This window comes from Pagrus major, chromosome 17 (genome assembly GCF_040436345.1).
Source record: "Pagrus major chromosome 17, Pma_NU_1.0".
NCBI classification, from domain to species: Eukaryota; Metazoa; Chordata; class Actinopteri; order Spariformes; family Sparidae; genus Pagrus; species Pagrus major.
Genome location: NC_133231.1, coordinates 3819963 through 3838687, shown reverse-complemented (window position 1 = coordinate 3838687; position 18725 = coordinate 3819963). Strand labels below are relative to the sequence as shown.

At 40.0% G+C, this 18725-nt stretch overlaps 1 protein-coding gene across 1 annotated transcript; it reads left to right on the top strand.

Moving 5' to 3' along the window:
- The first annotated feature begins 3371 nt into the window (after positions 1-3371).
- LOC141012362 (pituitary tumor-transforming gene 1 protein-interacting protein) lies at positions 3372-18311 on the top strand. Its single transcript, XM_073485822.1, has 7 exons — positions 3372-3633; positions 3913-3959; positions 4854-4962; positions 7912-8020; positions 9481-9546; positions 16239-16285; positions 17925-18311. Exons 1-7 carry the CDS (start codon positions 3513-3515, stop codon positions 17972-17974), a joined length of 549 nt encoding a protein of 182 aa, XP_073341923.1. The 5' UTR covers positions 3372-3512; the 3' UTR covers positions 17975-18311.
- Positions 18312-18725: the final 414 nt, after the last annotated feature.

The following is an 18725-nucleotide window of genomic DNA, read 5'->3' as shown; positions in this document are numbered from 1 at the left end:
TCTTCTGCAAAGAGGTCCAATATGTTGGCTGGTTGGTGTCAGCGAAAGGGGTAAAAATGGACCCCAAAGACCTTGAAGCAGTGCGGACGATGAAAAACAAGACACCACAAACAGTTAGGGATGACAGGCAGTTGCTTGGGTTCCTGAGCTATTATTGAACATACGTGCAGGACTTCTCACATATAGCCAAGCCCCTGTATGACCTGCTCCAATCAAAGCCAGATGCCCCTCAACCTAAGCTGCCACAAGGAAAAACAAAATGCCACCAGCCGTCCTCCCAAACCCCGATAGAGTGGACCATGCAACACCAACAGATCCTTGAACAGCTTGTGGATCAGCTGACCAAACCCCTAGTGTTGGCATACCCCGATTTCAACTGCCCCTTCACACTCCACACAGATGCCTCCCAATAAGGTCTTGGTGCAGTTCTTTATCAGAACCAGGATGGGAAGATGAGGGTGATTGGATATGGGTCACGCACACTAACACCAGCGTAAGAGAATTACCACCTACACAGTGGAAAGCTCGAATTATTGGCGTTGAAGTGGGCGATATGTGATAAGTTCCGGGATTATCTGTTCTACGACCCGCATTTCACAGTCTTCACAGACATTAATCCCCTCACATATATCCTGAGTACTGCCAAGCTCAACGCAGTGGGTCACCGGTGGGTGGGGCAGCTGGCCGATTTCCACTTTGACATCAAATACCGGCCAGGCAAAACCAACATTGATGCCGACACCTTATCACGCTGCCCTCTGGACATCGACACCCTCATGGCTGAGTGTTCGGAAGAGTTATTGGAGGAAGCGGTATGTGCTGTATGGGAAGGAAGCCAGAGAGCACAACAGGGAGATGTGGCCTGGGTGGCAGCCCTCAATTTAACATCCCATAGCCAACCTCACGTTGAGCCTCTGCAGGTAATCAGTCACGATGAAGTTATGGAGTTGAAGGAAAACGACACACCACTAACAGAGGATGACAGAGGGAAAATTGACACACCTACGAGGAGGCTGTTAAGAGAGTGGGGCAGATTACACATAGAGGATGACCTTCTCTAAAGGAAGAGTGCAGGTCAAAAACAACTGGTCCTGCCCGTCACCTACAAACAAACAGTACTCACCCAGCTACATAACAACATGAGCCATGTAGGTGTTAATGTTACTTGTTAAGTGGTTGTGCCTTAAATTAAGAGTCATTAGATACTTTGACGAGAAATTAGACAAATATGAATTTTTTCAGTGGAGCGACAAGCAGTGGCGTTGTTAGCCCTGGGCTTCCGGGGCTAGAGCCCCAGATGTTTTAAACCTAGCCCCGGACGTTTTTTTCCGGCAAAAATTACAGTTTTTAATACAGAAATAGACACATCAAATCGCCCACTTCAGACAGTCACAACCCTATGACTCTGGTCACAACTCTCACCCGCCCCCTCCGCCCACACGAGCTCAGACTTAACTGCGCGTGAGAAGTTGCCTCAACAACGTAAAAGTAACTCCTTCACAGAGCATGACAAGCATGTGCAGACGTCGCAGACATGGATATCCGTAGCTTTTTCAGGCCAAAGGCAATGCTGGCAAAGAATCAAGAACCAACTTAGGTAACGTTACCTTAGGTAACGATAACGTTAGATAGCACCTCACCTGTAGGCTATTCATCTGCACAGTGGTATTTTCTCTTAACATGGAAACAGAGTAACAGTTAGGTTAGCAGTAAAATATTGTGTTTTGTTATGAGAGTCGCAACAACAGCTTAACCTCAGTTTAATTGCACCCACATGACATAACATTAACGTTACTTGGCTAGGCAACTGTTTAGCACAGCTGCCTGCACTACTCAGGAGCTGTCAGATAGGCTAAGCTGCTAACCAGCCGGTTTGTTTACTCACGTCACGCGAGTCTGTACATGCCCTTCCACACGTGTTGTTCCAAACAAACTGTTAGCTACGTTAGTTTACCTTCTGTTTTAGTCCAGACAAGCAGTGCCGGGCTATCCGCTGAAGGAAAGTATTCCTCAAAATGTCAAAATTATGTGTATGTACAAAGTTCCAAAACCAAACATACTTCGTCAGAATTTGTATGTGTGCAGAGGAATCACTTCCTCCAACTTTCAAATTAAAACATTATTTTTGGCTCCAACATTTTCGGTTTCAAGATGTATTGGAGTTGTATTTATAGGCTACAATTCAATTTCTACCTCATAGACTACTACTAGAAGCCCTGCAATTCAGTAAATCATGTAATGCAGACCAGATTTAATAGTAATACTTTATTTCATATTCCATAGATCCTTAAAAAATTAAAGAAAGCAGCATACATCATAAAATGTTGACCCTCATGAAGCTATAGCTACTATGTTTCAACTGTGAACACTCTGATTTCACATTTTTAGAAAAAAACATTGTGCAGCACACTGACACTCACCAAAAATTTGCCGCGTGCGCACAACTTCAGCCCCTGTTCTTTTCCCCTTAGCCCCTGATGTTCTTGAATCCTAAAATCGCCCCTGGCGACAAGATTGAAGATTCCCTTTTACAGTCAATAACAGGGCATTGAAATTCCACCATCTGACAAAAGGAAGAAATATACAGAAAAACTGCTGCCATGACAATTTATTTTCAAAACTCTGAAACTTTCAAAATATCAAAATTCACTGTGACTGTACCTGATGCGATTACACGTGACAAATAAACGTGATTGGTTGATGTTTATATAGATTTGGGACTGCTATATATGAATTTGTTGGCCTGTACAATGGAGGCTACAGTAAAAGGAAAATAACACACTGTGTATGTTATAAATGTATATTAATTTCACTTTGTTCTTTCCTTTCCTTCAGAGAAATCAAACCCACAATATCGAAACAAGTTCTGAGTTCTCAGTTTGCACCAACGCCTTTTAAAAATCCCCTGACATGGGCCTCTATATGACACACAAATCCTTAAGAATGAGTTCACCTATCTCATCATCTATCAACCATCTCAACCATTTCTCTCTATTATAGGTGCTAACTACATAACTTACACCAGAACAATGAAAACTTGAAATCTAGACATAAACAACATGTATGTAAGGCTGTGATCCTAGCCTCTTGCTGAAGTTAGATCATGCAGAAACAATTGATATAATAGGACAGAGTAGCTGTGACAGAGACAACGTTCAGCCTATTACAGGACACTGTACCGTCAAAATGATTTGAAGCTGTTTTAAGGTTAAAAAAAAAAAGAGAAAAAAAGAGTGACATAGTGTTGCTTTAACTCCTTTCAATACACGTTAAAGTGGTCGGGCGGTGTTTGTATCTTTAGTTAGACGCACAACGCCTCCCGCCCACCCGGGCTGTCAAGATTATACCAAACGCGCTAACCCAAGACACCCAGGAAGTGTCAGCAGTAGGAGCAAGGCAAAACAGAAACAACGATAATTACCGAGAGTAGCAGAATCCAAAAAAGGAAAGAGTCTGCTCCTGACGAGCAGCTATTCTGTATTTTTAGACTGAGCTGTTTTGTGGTTTTAACAATGTTTTCCTTTACGACCGGGAGACAAACACTGACCACTTCGGTGTTGTTTTGTGCCGTTGTGCTGTGCGTTAGCTTTGTTAGCCAGGGGGGATGCCAAACAACTCCAACACCAAAAACTCGTAAGTTGAATTTTTGTTTGAAAAGCATTAGCGTAAGTGTTACATCTGTTAATACAGTCGGCAAATGTAGCGTTTTGCCTGGTTATAAGGTCATTTAATGCCAGTTGAGGCATTAAATGACCTACTGTATTTCTGTGAAATAGTATTTTTAAACTACGCCACAGTTGAATTGACTGCAAACACAGCTCATTGCTGGTCTTGACGTTGTAGCACTGCTATATTGGCTTTTTGTTACTTTCGAGTAACGTTAGTTACGTTTCTGTTTGTCTCTCTTTTCAGCCTGTTCTGCGTACAAAACCTGTGACACTTGTGTTCCACATGCCAAGGTAAGACTGCCAGAAGTATGTGGGTGCAGTTGTGGAAAGAAAAGACCAGACCTTTGCCCGCAAAAGTCAAACTTCCGTCTCAAGTCGTCTATTTATGGCCCCTTATTTGTCTGCACCGTCAGCGGCCTACGTTACCTCCCACAATATGACTGAAGCCCTACTTTAATCTTCAGAGACCTTGAATTCAGTACAGCAGTGAGCCCAAGGGCAATAACTTCAACAGAACGTCCACTTGTAGTACTGGTGGTAGTATGCTACTACCAGACCCTCCATCAAAGTGCACTGAGGTGGCCTCTCAAAGCTGTGTGACCTTGTTCAGTTGAATTTTATGTTAACTTTTTTTTATACATCTAGTTTACTATAAGAATATTCCAGTCCTATCACGTTCTGTTTTAAGTGTGCATTTGCAGATAGATGAGGAAACTTAAATTTGATACATTTCGTTGGTGTGATGGTTTTTAAATGCACATGTGAATAAAATATGACAACACATTCTTTGTGACAAAACCTGATGATCTGGCAGTTAATCCTCATGAAATACAGGTGTGATTTGAATAGTGCACTGACTAAAGATTGTTTTCATTATGGCTTCATCCTCCCCTTTCTTTTCATGATTAATAGTTTGTTATATCGAATGGCAGAAAAGAGTCAAAATGCCACTCAAAATTCCCGAAAGCTCAATTTAATGTTCTCGAATTGCTTGGCTAAAATCCAAAGAGATCCAGTTTACTATCATTTTGAATTATATTATATAATATATCAGCAAAGAAGCTGCAGATTAATTTACTGTTGATAAATCAAATCGATGCAGCTCTACATTGGTATATCAAATACAGATTTTTTTTCTTTCTTGGTGGACCGTAACATGTTGATGTTTGTGTTTTGTCTTCACAGTGTCTGTGGTGCATCACCAACAACAACTGCACAGACTACCCAGTGAGCTGGTTGCTGCCTCCAGCATCAGTGTGCAAGTTGTCTCAGGCTCGATGGGGAGTGTGTTGGAGTGAGTAGATCAGTCTTATAGGAGGCTAACTTGTTTCAGTGATCATGGTAGTGAGTGTCAGTGAAAGGCAGACAGTGCATGTGGGGGGACTGAAAGAAGGAAGGTGATATAATTGTTCAGTACTGTGAAGATGCTTTTAACATGCAAGGCAAAGACTTAACACAAATACTGTACATAAACTGTGAATTATATAACACAATAATTAAGTGCACATAAAAATAAAAGCAATGCAAAAACAAAAACAAGAAAAGTAAAAGTCACTTTGTTGCTACATGTCCAGCTCTATAAAATACTGCTCAGTAAGAGTTCGGTGGCAAATAGATACAAAATATGTACAGTGGTGGGAGGTTCTCCTAAACAAACACTGCAGTGTTTTAGCTGAGCGGAGCAATTTTAAAAGATACGTGGTTGTGTGAGAGGAGTCAGTTCCTGTTCCTCTCACTTCACCTTGTTTCAGTATCACAGCGGGGAGGCTGCTACTTACTGTATGATCCTACATCTCATTCCTGACTTGGCTACCTGGTGTATTGAGCAATGTAACAGCAATGTTGGAGCATGTAAAAGTCATTTGCTTACTTTTTTAAGTTATCCAAACTACATACAAACTAACTTGCACCAAGGCTCAGCAGAATAAAATAATTATAAAATATAATATCATATTTCTGAAAATTGTCCCAGAGCTTAATAGAGAGCCAAAGGATGAGATGAGATGGAAAGATTAAACAAATGGAATCAGATATTTAGGTTCACACATACATTTTAGTATTTCACACAGAAATCCACATTTCACACATATGAAGTAAACAAAAAAAAATAGCAGAAAAGATTACAAAAACATAGACATACTCTTGTTCAATGTAGACTCTTTGGGTCTTATACAATATTCCCTAATGCATTGATCAAGTGTTTGAGAGAAGCTGGATGGACCCACTATCACACTGGTTTAGCACCATGATAACCGTACAATCTGTCTGCCATCACATAATTTCCTCTTTTGATAGTCATTCCACCCATACCACTGTCATCTGCTTTTTCCTTTTCTTTGTTCTCTTTGAATTTCATGTCTTATAATGTCCCCAGTAAGGCTTACAAAATAGATAAGTAACAGGAAAAATGTGATGACGAATATGTGACCAGGGGTCTGTTCCATAAAGCGAACTTACCAAATAACAGGGTAGCTGTATATGTGTACATGTATACATACATACATACATAATTAATTAATTAATTACAAGCTTTGTGATTAATTAGTCGCGATTAATCATACATACCAATATAGGCGCAATCATTTTTTTTGTGTGTGTATTTCCATCGCAGGTTTGGTCTTAAATTTCATATAAAGTGGCATTAAAAAGTCTTAAATTTAACTTCTTTATATCTGTAGACACCCTGAATAAGCCAGGCTTATTTCAGTCTGACTGACTTTCCAGTTGATTCAGTTACATTAAACAAGCTCGGCATAGTTCAAGCTCAGTTTACTTTGACTACTTATTCAGGTAAACAAATCTGGTCCAGGGCAGGCTAACTGTAAGGTTAAGCTGGAGATGTGGCTTAACCAGGCTTCCTGTAACACTGACTTGATAGAAAAGCAATGATTTTACGTCTGACTCTCTTGTGTGCTGACATTCCATTCCATGTTTAAAATGTATTGGATATTACATTTAAAACAATGTCGAAAAAAGTAAACCTAGATATGCTTAGTGAGCATGTTTTTTTTAATAAAGTAAAAGTCTATAAATAAGGACCTCATCGCTTGTCACAACTTGTTAGAATTAAAATGGTGAAATAAGAAATAACCTACTAGAAAAAGGGTAATGTGTTCTTCAAATATTATTAAAAGACAAGTAGTACAGCTATATGAGTGCTTTTTTAGCAAATAGGTGAACGTACTATTTTGAAATACACTTGAATTTCACCTGTAGATTCTTCTTTTGTCCCCACTTAGCAAAGGGCAACAAGTTGGATTGGAACCTACATCCCTGCCTAGAGCTATGCCTCAGTACATGAAGCACACACTCAACCAATTGAGCTGTTGATTTGATGAATGCCTCTGAATAGCATGCACACATAATTATTTTGACTAGTTAAAACTGTGTTGAATTAGTGTGGTTGCAAGAGCTTGGATTTACCTTTATGGAAATGCTTAAGACCTTCACTGATTTGTTAGGTTCATTCATGTAAGGTGTTGGACCTTGCTTTTTTAACCGACTTAAATGGAACCAGCCCCAGGTCTTCAAAGTCACTGTCATGAGCCTCGAGCATTTAGGACTATCTATGTGCTCCAAGCATGTTGTGGAGTCATTAAGGCCATAGTAGGAAGCATAATTGTAGGTTGACTAACTCACCACAAACTCCTTACTAGCTCCTACTTAGTACCCATACAGAAGAACATGAAATGTACATGTATGAAAGTTAAAACCTTTCATTTTTTAAAAACCCTGTTAAAAATGTTCAGCTTTCTTTAAAATATCAACCTTCAGATTGTTCAGAATACAACTATCTTTGCTAATACATATTTAGTATAAATGTCAGTGCCTCACAGAATCAGGGAATGTATTGTATCTTTGGTCTTATTCGAGTGCCAGCATGGCAAAGTAATGTCATAACTTTAATGTGTTTGCAGCCAGAACTAAATTTTATGCTCCTGGAGTGGTACAAAGTCTCCATCTGATTAAGTTCACCTTGATGCCTTAGTTATGTTTTCACTGGAAAGGGAAGTGTGATGTGTTTGATCATTATATGGTGACGTGATGACTTGTAATGTTGCTGACAAGACAGCAGGTGGGGCCATTGCCATACAAGTGGATTTTTTATTATAATTTAAGGGAAAGACGGACCAGGTATTTTTGGTGTCACTTATAATATGATCTCAGAATAAATCCTATTTTTAGAAATGTGATTATTATATATAATAGAAAAGATTATTTGTCTTCTTCTTGTGTGATTCAGTGAACTTTGAAGCCCTGATTATTGCCATGGCTGTCCTGTGTGGAACCATCCTCATCAGCATCATTGTTTGCTGCTGCTGCTGCTGTTGCTGCAAGAAGCGTCAATCGGGGTAAGGTTGCATGACAAGTCAGTGGCATTTTAGTGCAAATATAATTTTTTTTTGGATTTGACATAGTCTGAGAAAGATGTTTCAGTTACCAGAGAGCACTTACAATGTACATACCTGTAGGTTATGCTATACCAAGCCTGAGACCAGGAATCATGACTTCTTCAGTCAAATCTAAACCAACCCTGACTTCAATCTCAAAAATTGACTGTGTACTTGAGTTAACACATTGAAACAGTGTCAAGAAAAGTCAACATGATAAGCCTCATAAAGACAGGATTTATGTAGTGTTATAGTAGTTTATCACATTAATGGCTGATAAATCAGTAACTTGTTGTAAAGGCAACCTTAGAGCAACATTATGTAACTATTTACCTTAAAAGAACAGCTTCACAATCAGTTTAATTAGGTGAATTGTGTCTGTCACACCCCATTCGATATCTCAATCAAAATTTTCCAAAAGGTACAATGCTACAAATATGGCTGAGAGATCAAGTTCAGTGACTGCAATTAGCTGAGGTGAGGCCTAGCAGACAGCACATGGCTACCTGTCACTCAAAGCCCCACACCCCTAAATATGCGTAACTTTAAGCCTTAAAATAATTGAAACGAGTGAGTTACATGAAAATTCTGCACTCAAGTCTAGTATCGACCAGTTATGAATTGGAAATAATACCGGTGCTATGTAAGCTTGTTGTAACTTAAACAATTAAAGTGATTCTCAGCTTGGAAAGTGTGTCAGCCATGTCTGTGAATCAAAGTTCTCCATCTGTGACATGACTGCTGAGCTCAAATTAAAGACATTCTTAATTACTGTGTGGTGAACAACTGTTCAATACAGCGAGCTCTAGTGTTGAGCACCCATTAAACAGGACTATATTCACTCTTGCCGCTTCAACATTTTAGCTTCCTATACAAGTCAACTGTGTGTGGTGCTGTCATTGTGCTGGAGTGAAATGATAATGTCATGTCAGTCAATCAGTTGCAGCCTTGCCTGTCACACATTGACAGTCCTGTTGGTATAGGAGTCTCGTTCACGTCTATCATCTGACAGAATAACTGGGATAAGAAGCATGGCTGCAACATAAACACAAACCGAGTGTCCATTTTCTATTTAGCTTCTGGCAGTTTTTATTTTCTCACCTCCTGATTGCTCAGCTTCCATTAAGTTAGATAATTCCATTATCGAAGGTGACACGATTCTCTGGCAAAAGCTTTCACTTTACTTTTGAACATCAGTTTCCTTTTGTTTCCCAAACTGCAGAGACAATTCATGAATCAAATATAAATTGTGCTCTGGAGAATTTGACTCATAGTAACTTGTAAGATGTTATGCTTTGTGAAAAGAATATCCCTCAAGCAATTGTGGCAATTTGCAGATGTCTATAATTGTCACATCCAGATGAGTGTGTTTTGTTGTTCACTGGTTCTGATTCTCCATTCATGCCTCCTTATGTCTTAAGGCCTGACAGAGATGAGGAGAGATTTGCCAGGAAGAGAGAAGAAATCAGACAGCGCGCAGAGGAACGGTAAGAACGTCTTTTCAGTACACTTGAAGTACAAATGGGTTAAAGCTGTCTGTAACAAATTCACATTGTGTCTCTGCATTCAATAACTCTTTGACTGAAACCAATATTTTTCTAAGGTTTGGCTGTCACGACTATTGCTTTGTTGCTTCTCTTTGTTTTAAGTGAAAGCCACATGATAGAAATGTAGTGCCGAGACATATTACTGAAATCATTTTCATAGTTTTAGCATTATATATATATTTTTTTATTTTTCTGATGATTGTATATGTTACGATATAGCAAACATTAGAAAAACCACATATAAAATAATAAAACACCAGACAAAATTCTTCACTTGTGTAAAAGTACTACTTTGGTAACTTAGGTAATTTTTAATTATGAATTTAATTTGGACAACAGACATTTGTGGAACCATAATGTGATGTGATCATGTCACAGACTTACCAACCTGTACACTTTTTGCATAGCAGGTGCGCATTTTGACACTAAAGTACATTGGGGAGTATGCAAAGTAGTATGAAAAAAAGCTTGTGACGCCTTGTGAATGTGACCAGTTTTGGAGCAGTATGCAACAGCAAGAGGCAGCAGCAATACACCAACAAGTGTGTAGCCTGCTGAGTTGAGATATAGCTACTTGTTTCTGTAGCATCATCTATAGTAAAATGCCATCAGATTTTGCAGACTGTATGCAGGTGCATGCACCATCTATATCTGGTTTCAACTGCACAAGGGGATCCAGAATTATGGAAATTTGTGTTATGCCTAAAGTAATTTGACTAGTTTTAGTGAAAGTGTATAAAATACCAAAATAATCAAAAGGACCATAAAAGGGCCAATCCAAATATTTAGCACCTTTAGTAGAAAGTGAAAAAAAAATGTAAGATGAGTGAGGATTTGAAAATGTTCAAATGATGGAAAGTCATCATTAGCCAAGAAGTCCAGTTTGTTATAGAAATGGTGGCACCACCTGCACCAAAGTCTTAAAAGTTCTTCCTTTAGGACGCCTCTGTGGTTAAGACTCTGACCATGAACTGCAACATCCCTGGTTCAACTCCAGCTGTTTAATCTCTCCCCCTAGTGTTTTATTAAAGTTTCAAAACCCTTTCTTGGCCAATGGCTAAAATGACAAAATATGAACAAATTTCATTGAAATGTTGGTGGTCTTTTAGAAGATTTTTTTAGGGTTGTTCCCATACCTGTACCAGTTTTGGAAATGCCTATGATACTGCCTAAAATGCTGGAATCTGTTTTGGCGAGTACATGAGCCTTTGCACCGATCCGATATCATAGAATTTAATTCTTAGAACACCTGTATGCAACTTAACAGTTATTTCTACATAAGTGGTCGATATCCATAAAAGGCAAGCGATTTGTGTGAGGTCAAGCACATCCATAAAGGGTTAGTAGTATATAGCTGTTCAAATGTATAATAGTATTGTGTTTTTTGTTTAACACACTGGTATTGGATCGGTACTTGGCATCAGTAGATATCCAAAGTTCAGGCATTAGAATTGATACCAGGAAGGAAAAGTGGTATCAGTTTATCTCTAGTGGTTTCTTAAAATATCCAGCTTACACACAAAGCCAGGCCAGATACATAACCTCATTGGTTGAGTTAAAAGCAATAGATACAAATATTAATTGGTATGTATAATATAGATACAATTAAACTTGATGTATCATTATATTAACATGAATGGCACCAGCTAAAGAAAGGTCAGACTATGAAAATGACCAGAAGATCTAATCCTGTTCTTTCAACACATTGGATGTTTTTGCCCGTCAATGTCCCAGCAGGACCTACATTGGATTTCCTACAACAGAATAGTAAATAGTCCCCAACAAAAGGGCTCGTTGTATGGTTGAGATTCTAGCAACTGGTGTGTGTGCAGACCCAATAAGTCCATGTCCCAGAGGAGGAGCTCAGTATTCGTCTACTCGCATCCCAAAACACCAGTTGGATTGTTAAGGCTGAGCAGCTGCTCTTTGGTAATTTGGTCATAAATAGAGTAGGCTACATCCTGTGGAGTGCCATCCACTGTCAAAGAAACAGTGTGTTAGTCATTGAATCATACAGCAGCGTGTGATGTAGCAGTCAGTATACCTGGAAGCCTTCCTCTTCCTGCACTCTATAAATGTTTCAGCCCCATCTTTCTATTTAGCTCCTGTGCTCCCAGTGCATTCATCCTCTGAGGGTGGCTGGGTGATGTGTTGGTAAGCTGTGCAGTAGTGCACAAAGATAGTCAGTAATAACTAGCACTTGCAGTTCTGTGTGTGTGTGTGTGTGTGTGTGTATGTGTGTGTGTGTGTGTGTGTGTCAGAACGAGCCTGTGAGTTGAATTATCCAACCTCTATGAGCTTTCTCTCACGTGCCAAAAAATGTAGTCAGGGTTTCCTGCAGTGGGCATGATCAAATCTCTGAAGTCAGAGTTAGTGCAGTGACCTACATAGATGCAGTTCATGTTGTGAACAGGACATTCAGAATAGATCGGACCCATCATGGGAAAGACTAGTGCCTCTAGACACTCCCGCCCGGCCCGTTGAGAGTCCTCTCACTGCATCGTTATCTGAGCCCAGGCTAGAGAGCAGTCTCTGGGAATCATTAACAGCGCATGAGGGACTGACCCATACAGATTTATGAATGCTAAGTGATACCCCTGCTTCTAAAAAACACAGAAGTAGTTATTTTTATTACAAGTTTCATTTTGTCAAGACAGGTCAGCCTTTTGAAACTGCATTTACACCAGTAAAACTTGTATCAAAACCCAAATCATAAAAATAGTTTCATTAGCTCTATGACTTTGCCTTTAGGCCTTCTTCAGCTGGAATTACGCATGTCATGGCTTTTAAAGGGGCAATATGTAAGAAATGGCCAGAATGTTAGTTGAAAACATTCAAAAAATGATCTGACATTATCAATAGAGCATGAAGAAACAACAGCGTTGATGTTATGTCAAAGACATCTTTGTATTGTGTAGCAGAGAGTCCTCTGAAGTTAGCATGCTAATTGGTTCCCCCTGGCCCATCCTATCTGTCTCGTAATACCACTTTGGGCTGCAAAAGTGGACAGTTTGAAAGCTCCCGTAGATTCAGGTGGGAGATGTAGAAACAGTGAATAAAGTCACATAATGTTCAGAAAGGAGATATTTTGACACCTCTTTTCCTTACTAAACAGAAAAATACAACTGCACACTGTCTGAATTCAAGTTTCTTTAAATCACCTCCGTACTGTATCATCTGTCTTTAAACTGGCATCAACGGAGGTCATGTTCAGTCCCAGTCTGGTGTCCCGCCATGTTCACTGGGAGGCTGCTGAGTTTGACTGAGCTGAGCCCCATTGTCTGCAGTGACTCCCCGTGTCTTCTGAGGTTTCAGTGCAGACAGACTCCCATCAGCTAATAGGGCAACTTAGCTCCACGGCTAACTGAGCTACTTGCTACTTCTACTTCTGCCTCCTGTAGTTTTGCAGCTACCTTTTGAATTATGTATATATATTACAGACATATCTTTGCACACATTGTGAAGCCAACGCAGAAGAAATCAGGAAACAAAATCCATTTCACCACTGTGACAAGTAAAAAAAACAAAAACAAATTTGAATTCATCAACATAAATGGACAGAGCAATAATAGGATATCTTGATGGCCTCAGCATCAAAGTGCTCATGTTTGTTAATGATGATGAAGGTTCTCAGTTGTCATGTTTGTTCATTGTTCCATTCATTTCACTTTAGTTCCACGCCACTGGTTATTCACACGCCCCCCTGAGATGCTTCAAGCATCCACTGGGACACATGTTTAATGGAAACAACACTTCCCAAAAAAACGCCACCTTATGGCATGTCATTCTGTCATATCTAATGATGATAAACCACCGGTCTTTATTCTTATCCATTTTAGCTGACCTTCAGCTTTTCATTGACCAGATTTATGTGGCTGGCAAACCCAAAACCTCTATCCCAGCTCAATTTGACAGTTCAAACAGTCACAATGGAGAACACATTTATGTACAGGCATGATCATGGGCCATACAAGGTCAGAGTGTTCTCACAGTGACTACGCTCTTGCCCATTCCTCAGGGATTTTGAGAGTTTCTCCTAAGCAAGAATATTTTGTGAGTGTTTGCCGAGTTACTGCAATGCATTGGCTGCCGTCTCTGACTCTGTCACTTTGTCTGCTGGGAACTGTGTGTCCTATTTGAAACAAATGACCTCTAATTGTCTAGAGAGAGGGTATAAACAAGAGTGCCTGAGTATGTTGATAAAAGAGGGAAGTTGAGAGTCAGAACCGTCACTGTCTTCTAGAAGTGAAGCTCTGTTGTTGCTTGCAGATCTAGCTCAACATTCCCATAGACAAGTGCTGGGAAAGATTGAATCCTTGCCTTACCTTTTTTACACTTCCCTTTTCCCTGTTTCTTCACTTCACTTGTTGAATGCAGCCATATTTATGTAGAGGGAGTGTGAACATGTCAATCAATTAGTTTCATACAAGCTGGCAGCAAGGCGGGGGGACAGATGGCAGGCAGAGCTCAGCCACCCTGATTGCTCACAGATCACTACCTGGCAATAAAACACTGATGGATTTACACCAGCTCTTTGTGCAGAGATGAAGTAAAGTGAAACCACTGGAGGTCCAGAGCACAAAACCTCCTCCCAGGCTTTTGTTAGTCCTCAGAGAGGCTGAGTGAGGGGCTGACGGCAGGCCTGTGTTTCACTGCCAGCTAAAATATTACTTAACACTCTACAACCAGCCAGCGTTTAAATGCCATAAGCAAAGGCAGACCTGCCTTTTCATACTTGGTTGGTTGTTATGAATGGAGAACTATCGAAAAAAGGTGTTTTCCCACAGTTTATGTTTGCATTTTTCATCCTCTCTATTGTTGTGCCTCATATTGACGTTTTGTACAAATGATACAGTTAATAAATGGACTGTGTAGAGCTGGGTGATACAGCATATCAATATGGTATTGATAGTGTAATATGAAACTATATATCATATAGGAGTATATCTAATAAAAGTATTTTGCTGGTCACTGTTGCAGTACTTGATGGAAGGTCTAAAGGTGGCTCTTTCAGTAGTTCTACAGTAAAATCAACTATTAATGTATATGTTTAATCATCATATCAAAAGTTCTAATGATCATTTCCCTATCTTTTCTTGTTTATATCTTTTATATAGAAGCATAATCAGTTATTTAGTGAGTATCATACATCATTCATCAATTTCAAGGTATTATGGGAAAAAAATTGTCAGTGTTATCCAAGTCTAACTTACAGGATATAGACTGTTTGTATAAAGCCTGCCATTGGTCGACTATTTCAGGCAGCATTCTCCTCTCTTCTATCTTGCTTTCTGCATGTATCTGTTTTCAAAATCCCAACCCCATACAGGAATCAACAACAACAACAACCTCCAAGCTAAAAAACTACAGTCGGAAAATGGCAAGTTACTCTAACCCTGACCTGTTTGCTAACGGTACAAACAGGCTAGCCGCTTTTACCTTTTCTTATGCCAGGATTTAGCCATTTAAAGCCAGGGCCTGTTTGTTTTGGGTTTAGCACCTCCCAAGATGACTGTGATTAGTTAAGAAATACAATCCAAGAAATACATAAAAGCAGAAAAATAATTGGTGCAGCCAGACCTTTCTCCAATGCAGTCACAGCACTAGGTCTAGCTATGCAAGATGAGCATTATTCAGTCCTTGGGCCTCTTAAAATGGATACAAAGTCCTATATGTTGGTCCTGGGAGCAGATTTGTAGTGGAAGCATAGCTTTTAGATAGGTATGAATTGTCTTGTTATTGCAGTGTTTATTTTGCAGCACCCCTTCCAATGACTGTAATCATATATTCACATTTTATTTTCCAGAGTTTGATTAGAATCTGGCTCAAGTTAGCTGTATCTGAGCCATCATGGAGACCAAACCAGAGTTTTGTCATATATGGCGTTTTTTCCATACAACTGCCGGCCTGGCTGTACTTGGTTTGACTGATTTGCATTTCCAGCTCAGCAACGCAGCCGATACGCACTACACAAGCAGCCAATGTGGACAAAGCATTATAGGTTGGCTGCAGACGCAAGACGTAACTGCAGACAGCCTGTAGACAGTCCTATCAATCAAACACACACACAGTTTTGATGGGTGCAGCTTGGCCCTATTCCGGAGCAGGTCCATTGTGAGCACCGCTCAGCTTGGCTCAGCTTGGCTCAGCTTGGCTCAACTTGGCATAGTAAAAGTGATGATGGAAAAGCAAATTGTCACGGCTTTGTTTGACTCGGTGCGGCCAAAAGTGCTAGTCGAAAAAACACCAATAGTGACAGTGGCATGTGTTTACACTCACCTGTTAGCTGTAACCTTTTGGCTCTCCCTGGTATGTATCTGGAGATATGAGATATGAGTGTGAAAGATGTTCCATCATGTTTACGTTTCAATGTGTTTAAAGTGGGTTGATATTATATATGCGTGATATTGTGGTGCAGAGGTTTGTCTGGACAAATAACATAGGAGACTGTACACACCAAACATGGTCACCTAGCAGAAAAAAACACCAGTGTGTTCCCCACCAATCTATTTGGACTAGAACTGAGACACAGCAGTTCACTCTTTTTGTCCTTGGGCCTGACCAAATGAGCCAAACTACAGCTCTGTACTAGTTTAACTGTGATTCTTCCTTTGTGTATTTTTTCTTTACAGGAAGGGGGAGAGAAAGGCACGCCACGATGAGATCCGCAGGAAGTATGGTACGTATGAGTCTACTTTGTGTTACCATTTATTCAGCTTCTTTAATGATAGTCTGACAGACTCTCTAGCCATCTGTCCCTGTGATGTATACACCTGCTGTGCCTGAGTTGATCAGTAAGTGTAACACAGTGCTGGATGTAGACTCCCTGTCCTCTATGCTCTGTTCATGTCAACTTTGTCTCGGATATATGTTGAATATTAGTTTCCAGGACATTGGCATTGACTGTCATTCCCGTACCCTGTGGCAGCAATGCATAATTCAGCAGTATATACCTTGTCCTTGAGCTAATTCAGGTCACATATAGGTTACACTAACTCCTGTCTGCTTAAATCAATTCCAGCATAATTTATCATACACTGGTGTCAAAAGTGAGTCCCCTCATGTCTGTGAGCAGGATTTTACAGGTCACTGAAGCAACAGACAAAGGTTTGTCTTTGAACAAAGAACACTTGGTTTCATAGCCTGTACCATATACTGTATGTGTCTGTGTGGAGCAACAGCGGCTTGCTGAGAACCAGAGTTCTCAGCAAACAGAGTTTAAAAGCCTGCAACTCCCCTCCAGTAAGTATTTGTTTGGACAAATATGAATATGGTTAGGTTAGTGTACACACACCGACTAACTCCACAGCTGACTCTCTTCACTTTAGTCAGCAGGTGGCCAGCAAGACATGGGAATAGGGCTTAGGTCTTGACAAATTGCATAAACTGTCACACACACACACTGTACTTCTACATTTATAGCTGACTGTGTTCGACCATACATTCACTAACATTGTGTGTGTGCGTGTGTGTGTGTCAGTCAGAGTCTCCTGGCAGCATCATTGCAGTAAGATGTCAGGTTATAAGACTTTTGTGTATGGACAACATGACAGAGTGATGGATGATGGTCTGTTCAGGCCTCCTGCTCTTATTAGTTTACTTCCACAGGGATCACAGATGAGGCTGCACTCCTTTCAGACTCATTCTGGTCTCTTCTGTAAAACACAATCCAGGGGGTGGGGTTTGGAGTGAAAGTGAGTCTATCAGACCTCTGTAGCCCACTCTCCATCTCTGGTCTAGGCTAGCAGGCCCAGGGCTACATTAGCAGCTTTTAAGAAAACGCATCCATAAGCGAGCAGCAGTATCTGATGGCCAGTTTATAGTTTAGAAATCCTCAGATTCCCTCAGATTCACACATCTGTGACTTTAAAAGTTGAACTGTGTTCTTCACCCCTCAGTGAAGTAAACAACAGAGTATACATTCATGTTTTAGCGTGAAAGCTACATTAATAATAAATATATTTGTACTGGAGGAGCTTTGGCAAGTCTGAATAAATGCCCTCAGTGATGTCAGGGGTTATCTCAGCTTGGACACAGAGAAATCAGATTTCTAACCCAAAACGTGCATTAAGTATGAGGGGTGGCAATTAAGAGATGTGGGTGAGGTTCAAATAAAAGACACAGACTAACCCGAGGACAAGGTTGAATTGGATAATTCCAGCCATTTCAGTCTTGCACTGAACATTCAATCATAGATCAATGGAAAGAGTAGGAATTTAAAGCAGGAAAATACAGCATATCATGTTCCCTGAAGCACCATTAGCTTCAGTGTTTTCATTTGTCTCCACTTTCCCTGCCTTCCTCTCCCGTGTGTGCAGGTCTGATCGGTGATGCGGACCACCCATACAGCAAGTTTGAGAACGAGTAAAGCAGCTGTACTGGAGGAGTTCCACAGGCAGCATGTTGAGCTGCTCTGCTGTTTGAAAGAAGAACATCTGTGTTTCTTTTGCATTTTGATTCTTGATGATGATGCAGTGTTGTGTGTTGGTCGGATGTTGAAGCTTGTTTTAAAATTTCCTGCAAAGTTCCTCCTTCTGAAATTTCTTTTTATGAGTCTGCTCTTTTTACATATTGTAGTTTCATATCAGTCTTTGCACATATAGTTGTATGTACTTTGGTACAAACAGTATTGATTTATAAATTACAAATTGATGATTGTACTGCAGATTTGATCTGACACATGAATAAATCTACTCTTTTAACAATGAGGTTTTGTTCATTCACACTGTAATTTTGTTTTCTGCTAACTTTGACCGTTTACAGTGTCTACAGAGTTTTGAAAGACTGGCCTTTCAGTGCAGAAACTTCTTCCTTCGCTCTGAGGTGATCTATTGATGGCATCCTATCTTAATGATGACAGGCTATACAGCATCTGAACTGAGTGTGGCAAGAAGTTTGCGACAGTTACAGCTGTTTACAGCCTTTAATGATATTGTTTGGGAGCAAAGTGGACATGAAGCTCATCACAACCCTTAAAAACTATCTATTTCTGTAAATCTATAATTTACTCTGACATTTAGTTAGTGACTTTTCTTGTTTTAAGTGTTCTGTGTAAACACATGAAATACTGTAAAATCAATAGATGTAGATGATGGATAGATGTGGGAGTAGTTTGCAGC